We start from the raw sequence: 8,721 nt of genomic DNA, 5'->3' as shown, positions 1-8,721 counted from the left end.
GGCGCCACCACCACCTAACGTGGCAGAGGGGTCCCGTAGAGTTTATGAACTAGTGCCTCTGCGGCAGAGATGACAGTGGCACAGCTGGAGAGTGGTGAACGACACAGGTCTTGCCTCTACGGCTGCCACCAAGACTCTGCTCCTATGGCAAAGCCCTCTTATTTCTACTCATTTCACCCCTTCAACCCATCACACCATGTTTTAGTTAGTGAATGCAGCATATTTAGACCTTGGAAATTACAATAACGTAGGGCTGCATTGGGTTAGTTTTATATATAATGGGTGCGCATTATTCCTGTTGAGCTTTGCTTTTATGGTTTTTACAATGATTTTTTTTTACCAAAATAGCAAAATTTCACCATTTTTGCAGATGGTGTGACAGAGAAGTTGTTCGGTGTTGTGTTGGTGAGTGTGTGTGTATATATATATATATATATATATATATATATATATATATATATATATATATATATATATATATATATATATATATATATATATATATATATATATATATATATAATGTGTGTGTGTGTGTGTGTGTAATGATTTACGGAAAAATGATGAAATTACACATTATTAAGTGTAGATCGCATACGAAAGATTTATAACACCTAGATCACAATATAATGTGAAGATCGCATACCAAAGAAGATTCATGACAGGTAGATAACCAAAGTCGCACCATCATATGTGTGTGTGTGTGTGTGTGTGTGTGTGTGAGCTTAGATTAGTGTACAAAGCTGAAAGTAGCAATGCAGAGAACACTCCTTATTACCCACATATTCATCCATCTATCTACATTACAGGAATAACCATTACAAACATCTGGACCTACGAAAGACCGCGAGTCACCTGTAGTAAAGATCAAGATCAAGATAAGACAAGCAATCCAGTCAAGACAATAACACGTATTTCAGGCCAGCGTGTGACAGCAATGCCGGTGAGTACGAGATATTTAGAGTGTGTCAGGGTGTGTCAGGGCAGTCAGAGGCCACCAGTGCCGTCATGAGGCCCTCACCAAGCTGCGCAGTGGCCTTGGTGATGTGGAGAAGTGTTAACTGTGCGTTATTGGTGGTGGTTTCACTGCAAAACTTTACACGGATGTGGCCAGCAAGAAGAATTTACCTTTGTCATAACTGCAGGTGTCGCAGGTGCATGTGAGGGCCCAGCTGGAGAATGTGACCAACCTGCAGGCACCCGGGGATGACTTCCAGTACTGCATCAAGGTTTGTGTGTGTGTGAAAAGAGTACGATAGGTACCGAAGTTTTTTTTAATTCTTAGTTGAATCATGATCGCTTGTGCTAGAGCTGCCTTGGAGTTGGGCCTCAAGAGAGAGAGGGAGGGAGAGAGTTCAGAAGGGAAGGAAAGGAAAGGAAGGGTGGAATGAAAGAAGAATGGAAAAGACAGTTCAGGAGGAAAGGAGAGGAAAGGAAGGGTGGAATGAAAGAAGAATGGAAAAGACAGTTCAGGAGGGAAGGAGAGGAAAGGAGGGGTGGAATGAAAGAAAAATGGAAAAGACAGTTCAGGAGGGAAGGAGAGGTGGAATGAGAATAGAATGAGAAAGAGAGGGTAGCAGTGTCCAGGTGACCAGCCTTCTGTAATTATTGCAAATAAATCTGACTGCTACAGCTGGACACTGCTGCCAAGGATGTGTGCTCTGCTGCAGCCCAGTAACCAGTGCCATGTAAAAGCTGGTGGTGGTTGTTTTGTAGCATTTATCAAGTTTGGGGCTGGAGTGTGGTGCTGCCAGTGCCTTTAGAGCAGCTGATGTGGAGGGCAGCAGGTGCAGGGAAGCCTTGAGTGTGATGTAGCGTGCTGGTTCACTGCCAGGATGTCACCCTCACACAACCTGCAAGAAATGTACAATGAGATGAAAGGGGAAAAAGTCATGCCTTAACTAATAATATTAAAGAAACATTGGAACTAGTAAATAATGAAGAAACACAGGAAGAGCCATCAGGCCTTATTGTAATACTCATTATACCTGTACTACTCACTCATGTAGATACTAATATTAATCTCCCACACCCTCTCTGCAAACCACCATCTGTCATCACCTTCCATCACCACATGCCCTCTCCAGACATGCCCACACCACCTTGACCTCTCACCTCTCTGGGCATAAAAATCTGACCTTATTCTGTCACTCATTACCACTTAGACACCTTAATCCAATCTATTTCTCACCAAAAGCTACATTAGGTTAAATTATAGCTCTAAAATTAAGTCATGTTCTCACACTCACTCTCTCTGGTCGTTCCTCTGCAGACAAAGTGTGGCTCGTGCGGCGAGGTGAGCGAGCGGTGGCAGTACGTGTCAGGGGACGAGAGGGTGGACGTGCCTCACTCCCGGGGGTCCTGCAACATGACCGTCAAGTGCAAGCTGTGTGGCCGCGTCAATACTCTCGGTAATGGGGAGGTGGGGGTGTGTGTCCTGTCCTCTCTCTCTCTCACACAAATAGATAAAAACACACTCAAACACAACAGACAGGCTTTATTACTCACACACACACTCTTAATGCAATAATCTGATATTAGTAAGGTTATTTTTCGATAAGTGGCCATGGCGAGTGACTGTGGTTTGTAAACATACTGTGGGTCTGTGGGCTGTGGTGGGAGAGAGAGAAAGAGAGAAAGCTGTATACGATGAAGAAAGTCCTAAATAAAATGAAGAATACTGTAGGGAGAGTCTGGAATGCCTTGTGTCTGCATTCTCCTGGTATCCTGCACACTTTCCAGTACCTACCAATACTAGTACACCCATCCAGCCCTTCTAGTAACGATCCCCACTTCTAGTACCACCACCAACACTGCCCATGTACCATCACTAGTACCAACACTTTTATTACCTCTATAAGTCTTCCCAGTGTCCCTTGTACCACCACCACCACCACCACCCTTCCTATTAGTAATCCTTCGCTTTTCCTTCTACCATCACTACTAGTACTAATTATACCCTTAATACCATCACTAAATACTAATGTTATCCCTTAAACCATCACTTCTACCATCACTATCTCCCCTGTTACTCCTTTCAAATTTACCAGCATCCCCTCTAACACCACCACCGCCGCCACCATCAGCCTAGTAACGCACCACTCCTCCACACAGACGTACAGACGGACAAGAAGCAGAAGTACACATATGATGATGTCCCAAACTTCAAGGTCATCATCTCCTTTGAGTGCCGAGGACTGTCCGTGGTTGACTTCCAGTTTGGGGTGAGTCGTCTGTCACTGGTGGCCTGGGGAGCTGTTTTGCATTAGTTTCTTTACCTTAACTTGTTCTTTTCTTTGTTAACGTATTTATTTTTCTTTCTTCATTAACCTTCTGTTTATTCTTCTCTTTCTTCCTTAACCATAATTTATTCCTTTTCTTCCTTAATCTTCTTCATTTATTCTTTCTTCCTTAACCAATTCATTTTCTTCTTTCTTTCTTAACTTCAATTAATTCTCGTTCTTCCTTAACCTTCTATTTATTCTTTCCTCCTTAACTAATTCATTTTCTACTTGACCTCGATTCATTCTCTTTCATAAATCAGGGTGCTGTGGATTTCGTTACCTCATTCCAGCCTGTTTGTCAGTCTGAATAGCCATTGCCATTTGTTATGTAGTCAGTCAGCATGTCGTTGTCAATACAGTCAGTCAGTTAGCCAGTCATGCAGTCCTTCCGTCACCCAGGTAGTACAAATATTCACTCATTTACTCAATTCAGCAACGAGCAAAACCAATCAGTCAGTACATTAGTCAGACATCCCCCTAATCTGTCATTTAGTTCAAGAATCAGCAGTCTGTCATCCCAGCTAGTCATACCAAGTCAATTCTCTGTAGCTAGAACACCCCAGCTATGTAAGTCAAGTCACTCAACATCCACCTCCACCGGAATAGCAAGGTGGACAGCTAACCAACTTTTAACTCCTGTCCTTCCAATTTCCAACTCTACCTTCTATGTGTACAATTTCTTATTTCTCTTCCATCTCAACAAAAACCTAAAAAAAATAAAAATAAACCACCACCTCATTTCTCCTCCTGCTGCTCCTCATCCTGCCCGACAGAAAGGGTGGCAGTGTGAGGGAGTGGACAGCAAGACGCCCTTCACCGACCTGGACCTGGACGAGGACTGGTGTGACTATGACGAGGAAGCAAACTGTCCTGTCGGCATCACAGAACTGGAGTACAAGGTCACCTAACACACACACACATTAGTTCTAACACTACTCTTACTAGTCTTTCCTTAATCCTTCTTTGATTCAGTAACTTGGCTGCTTCTAACTGTTCTGAATCATAATTATATACTCCTACAAAATCTTATATGCTCTTACACAAAATCCTATCTTGAATTTTGATAAGCTGGCTGCCTCTTCTCTTCCAGCTTTGTTTTCTAAAATAAATACAATGTTGAGATTCTTTTTTTTTTTTTTTTGTCTCCTTGTAGTGAAATGTATTACCAGAACAAATGTATTATAACAATGTATGAGTTGAAAAAAGAATTATAACTTGGTTCTAGAAAAGATGAGTTTGACATATAACAGAATGTATGAGTTGAAAAAGAATTATAACTTGGTTCTAGAAAAGATGAGTTTGACATATCTATAAAGTGCAAGTTGATAAGTACACACATTATTATTTAGTGAGGTAGTGGAGAATAGGTACTTTTATTAGTCACCTGCAAATAAAGTACAGTGCATCTATCATTATACTACAGAGCATCAAGTAATGTGTGTGTGTGTGTGTATTTTTTTATTAGCTGCATGCAAAAAAATACATCTATTATTACTACTTAGGTTTGACTGTATAGATATCTTTACAATTACATTAGGTATTCTCTATTTTTCTTTAGTAGTTAGGTAGTCTATATTTTCTTTAGTAGTTATTTTGCATTTTCTTTGGTAGCTACATGCAACAAAGTCTCTAATTATTACATCATTAGATCAGTTTGTATATTTCTCTGAGTTACATGCAAACTTACATCTATTATTTCTACAGCATTAGTGCAAAGTTTATTAGTTACATGCAAAGTACAAAGGATTTTAGTCTACACACCACCATCAGACTAATGGAGTGTGTTATGTTCATGTAACCACCACAGTGAGAGGATACAAGTGTTGGTTTTCTCAGAGAGAGACAGAGAGAGCATGCACATTTTCCCACCACTAAAATACCCAAAAACTCAAATTCTTAAATATAAAAGTTTAATAAAGGTTCTTCTACTGCCCCACCTGCATTATTTCCTATGAGTGCGAGTGCCCTTCGTAGCTCCCCTCCTCCCTCTCTCTCTCTCTCTCTCTCTCTCTCTCTCTCTCTCTCTCAGCACTACTAAGTCTTGACACCACTACACGTTAGTTTTCGGTGGGGATACTGAAGATGTCTATAAAAGCACTGCCAGTATAAAAAAAAAAAAAAAATCCATTGAAAAACGTGCAAGATAAAGCTTAAACTGTCCCCAGCAGTATGAGCGCCTTGAGGGACCCACACTCAGGTACCTAGACACAAATGAGACGACTTTTTAAGTGAATGAAGCTGGCTGAGAGGACGACAACTACGGAGATGAAAGCCTGTTCAGTGTGCCACTCCCTAAATAAGAATCCCCTCAGAAAAGCTGATTCCGGGCTGACCACCACTAATAATACTAGGAAATAAAGGAAGCTGCAAGAAGCCACAAGGTCTACATGTGGCAGTCCCAGTATGAAGCACGCCTGCCTATTTCCACCTATCATCCCCATCCATAAATCTGTCTAATGATGCAGATAAAATACAAGGAAGAATTACTAAAATATAAAATACGTCACAATATCCCAAATGAAAAAAATAAATAAATAAATAAACAAATAAATAAAAATCCAGCTAGTACATACCTAAAACATTTATACCTGCTTTCAGTCTGAGGTTCAAGAGACAGCGAGTTTACCCCCATGGCAGGTGGCTTCCTAACAAACAAATTACCCATAAAAAAATCCAAGGAAAACACCATGACAAAGACTCCGCACTCCACGATGCTGAACGGAAGGTAGTAATGCGTAGGAGTTGCGCGCACCGGGCCAGGCAGAGCTCAGCAGAAGGCCTCGTCGTTGCCCGTCACACAGTTGAGTTCCCCGTCACACACAAGATTGCCGGGGATACAGTTACCTAAGGCACACTGGAAGTACCCTGGGAAGCAGCTACGTGCCTTGCCTGCAACACGGGGAGAAGGTAGGGATGAGGCAAGACGCGGGAGCATAAGAAGTAAATGCGTCTTCATGTTCATATTTCGTATCCTATTATGAAATGCTTTGCTCTCTCACTACAGCAATTTTCAAAGGCCACAGGGACGATTAGCCAGGTTCTCAAGGGCGTTTCTCCTGCTAATAACGTAAAAATCTTGTTAATCTGTCACTAGGAACGTACAACACACTCAAATCCCAGCATCACTCCAACTAGAGCCTTTTGAAAGTAGAGGAGAGGCGCAGCTCGAAGTGTTTCATAATACATGGTCCCTTCTGATTACCGAGTCTATTCCACTCATTCACTAACCTCTGAGAACCAACTTTACCCACCTAAGCTCATTCGTGGATAAAAAGGAGGTAGGCATCATAAAATAATCACAAAAAAAATGGCGTTCTGGTATTTGGCGTCAGTCACTCAACCCACCTTCACGCGCGCAGTTCTCTTCGTCATTCCCAGCAATACAGTTGAGCTCCCCGTCACACACCAGCGCCTCGGGAATGCACAGGCCCTCAGCACACTGGAAGTACCCTGCATAACACGATCTGGGGGCTGTGAGGGGAAAGTTGACTGGTAGATTGATGCAAATAGACGAAAAGATGTTTGAATGTGCATGGAAGAGAACGAGGCAGGTTGGTGAAGGAGAAAAAGGGCCGAAAAGTGGGAAATCCTTTAAAAAATATAACTGAGGCAGGTTGGGAAAGGGGGAAAGGCGAAAAAAAGGCGGAAAGTGGGAAAATTTCGGAAAAAATGTACGTTCTTTCATGGGAGAAGGGAAAAATAGAAAACTCCAGAAAACAAAAGGATTAACACAGGAAAAAATTCTCTCGTGGAGAATAAAAATAAATAAATAGAAAAAAAATGAATAACAAGGAAGAATATGAACGTTCTCTCGTTGGTTAAAAAAAAAAAAAAAGAAGAAATAATACAAAACTGGAACACACAAAACATGCATTCACATTCACCTATGAGTCAACTTTTCCTTAAAAATTTCAGTCACTAACGAACGCGTATGAGCCCCCCCCGCTAACCTGCCATAACATAGACGGCGGCGGCCACCAGCAGGATCAACAGGGAGACGAAGAGGCGCGGCATGGCTGGTGCAGGGGATGGCAGGGTGAGAGAGACGGAGAGACGGGGTGAGATAGTGCGACAGAGTGGTGACAATGTCTTTTATACTCTTATTGCGCTTCACGATGCTTTTTTTTTTTTTTTTTTGTCCTCGTAATTGTAACGATAAGAGACGCGTGCAAAGAATTACGTCACTAGTTTAGTCTCTCTCTCTCTCTCTCTCTCTCTCTCTCTCTCTCTCTCTCTCTCTCTCTCTCTCTCTCTCTCTCTCTCTCTCTCTCTCTCTCTCTCTCTCTCAAGAACCACGAATGAGGCATTATTGAGAGAGAGAGAGAGAGAGAGAGAGAGAGAGAGAGAGAGAGAGAGAGAGAGAGAGAGAGAGAGAGAGAGAGAAAGAGAAACATTTAAAAAAAAAAGAAAACGAAAACAAGAGACACGAACAAGACAAAAAGAAGAAAAAATACAGTAACAGAAAAAAACAAACGAAAAAAAAAACAAGAAAAAGAACACACGCACACACTAACACACAAAACACTAAAAAACACACAAAAAAAAAAAAAAAAAAACACGAAAAGTACATTACAAGCCAAAGGTACGTTTAAAGATTACATAATGGAGGTAAAGAGGTTAGATAAGTGTGCAGGTGAGGTGGGAGCAGCGCAGGTGAGGTCGACGATTGCCAGGTAAGGTGTGGGAAGACTAGCAGGCGCACCCACACCTAGCGACGGGACAATAGTAGTAGTAGTAGTAGTAGTAGTAGTAGTAGTAGTAGTAGTAGTAGTAGTAATTATCTGTCTCACGATGGATAACAAGGGAAAAATAAATATGAGCATTTGGGAAAGAAGAAAAATAGAAAAAGGAAAAAAAAATAGACGAAAAGATGAAAGAGTAGGAAAGCATTCTCTCTCTCTCTCTCTCTCTCTCTCTCTGCAATCTCCCAGCATCCAAAAAACTACTTCACTATCTTGTAACAAACACGTAACAACCTAAATAACAAGAAATAGCACACTAGTAGTAGTAGTAGTAGTAGTAGTAGTAGTAGTGGTGGTGGTGGTAATCCTTGCTTCCTCATCTCTTATTCTTCTATCTCTATCTCCTCTTCCTGTTTTCCTTTTCTTTTTTTCTCTCCCTTGCTTCCTATACATTCTCTTTGCTCCTTTGTCCCTTCTTCTTCTTCTTCTGTTTCCTTTTCCTACTTCCTTCTGTTTTCTTTGTTTCTTTTCCCTATTTTGATCATATTTCTTTTTCCTGTTTTCCTGTTTCCCTTTTCCCTTCTTGTTGTTTCCTTTACCTTCTTTCTGCTTCTTTGTTCCTTATTTTTCTTTCATTTCTTCTTTGTTTTCCTCTTGTTCTTCCTTCTCTTCCTTGTTTCTTATAATCTTTCTGCTTTTGTCCTCTATTCCTCCCTTTTGCCTCTTCTTCCTGCTTTCCTTTTCTCCTCCTCCTC

General features: G+C 41.3%; 2 protein-coding genes across 2 annotated transcripts; one reads left to right on the top strand and one right to left on the bottom strand.

Moving 5' to 3' along the window:
- The first annotated feature begins 358 nt into the window (after positions 1–358).
- On the top strand, positions 359–4,409 carry LOC135113078 (CXXC motif containing zinc binding protein-like). Its single transcript, XM_064028065.1, has 6 exons — positions 359–405; positions 810–943; positions 1,146–1,229; positions 2,273–2,411; positions 3,115–3,224; positions 4,058–4,409. The coding sequence occupies exons 2-6, from the start codon at positions 938–940 to the stop codon at positions 4,190–4,192; spliced, it is 474 nt and encodes a 157-aa protein (XP_063884135.1). The 5' UTR covers positions 359–405; positions 810–937; the 3' UTR covers positions 4,193–4,409.
- A 216-nt stretch (positions 4,410–4,625) lies between these two features.
- On the bottom strand, positions 4,626–7,385 carry LOC135113077 (low-density lipoprotein receptor-like). The gene is made up of 3 exons (XM_064028064.1): positions 7,235–7,385; positions 6,630–6,755; positions 4,626–6,173 (listed from the first exon to the last, which is right to left on the bottom strand). Exons 1-3 carry the CDS (start codon positions 7,296–7,298, stop codon positions 6,052–6,054), a joined length of 312 nt encoding a protein of 103 aa, XP_063884134.1. The 5' UTR covers positions 7,299–7,385; the 3' UTR covers positions 4,626–6,051.
- Positions 7,386–8,721: the final 1,336 nt, after the last annotated feature.

Source organism: Scylla paramamosain, chromosome 25 (assembly GCF_035594125.1).
Source record: "Scylla paramamosain isolate STU-SP2022 chromosome 25, ASM3559412v1, whole genome shotgun sequence".
Classification (NCBI taxonomy): domain Eukaryota; kingdom Metazoa; phylum Arthropoda; class Malacostraca; order Decapoda; family Portunidae; genus Scylla; species Scylla paramamosain.
Note: the sequence above shows the minus strand (reverse complement) of the source record. Positions and strands in the feature narration are given on the sequence as shown.

What these genes read in the sequence shown, in the direction of transcription:
- LOC135113078 (XM_064028065.1), top strand. An exon ending in TGGCCGCGTCAATACTCTCG is followed by an intron (nt 2,412 to 3,114) that starts GTAATGGGGAGG and finishes TCCTCCACACAG; the next exon opens with ACGTACAGACGGACAAGAAG. An exon ending in TGGTTGACTTCCAGTTTGGG is followed by an intron (nt 3,225 to 4,057) that starts GTGAGTCGTCTG and finishes CCTGCCCGACAG; the next exon opens with AAAGGGTGGCAGTGTGAGGG.
- LOC135113077 (XM_064028064.1), bottom strand. Translation starts at nt 7,298, where the DNA reads ATGCCGCGCCTCTTCGTCTCCCTGTTGATCCTGCTGGTGGCCGCCGCC. An exon ending in CGCCGTCTATGTTATGGCAG is followed by an intron (nt 6,756 to 7,234) that starts GTTAGCGGGGGG and finishes TTCCCCTCACAG; the next exon opens with CCCCCAGATCGTGTTATGCA. An exon ending in AGAGAACTGCGCGCGTGAAG is followed by an intron (nt 6,174 to 6,629) that starts GTGGGTTGAGTG and finishes CCCGTGTTGCAG; the next exon opens with GCAAGGCACGTAGCTGCTTC.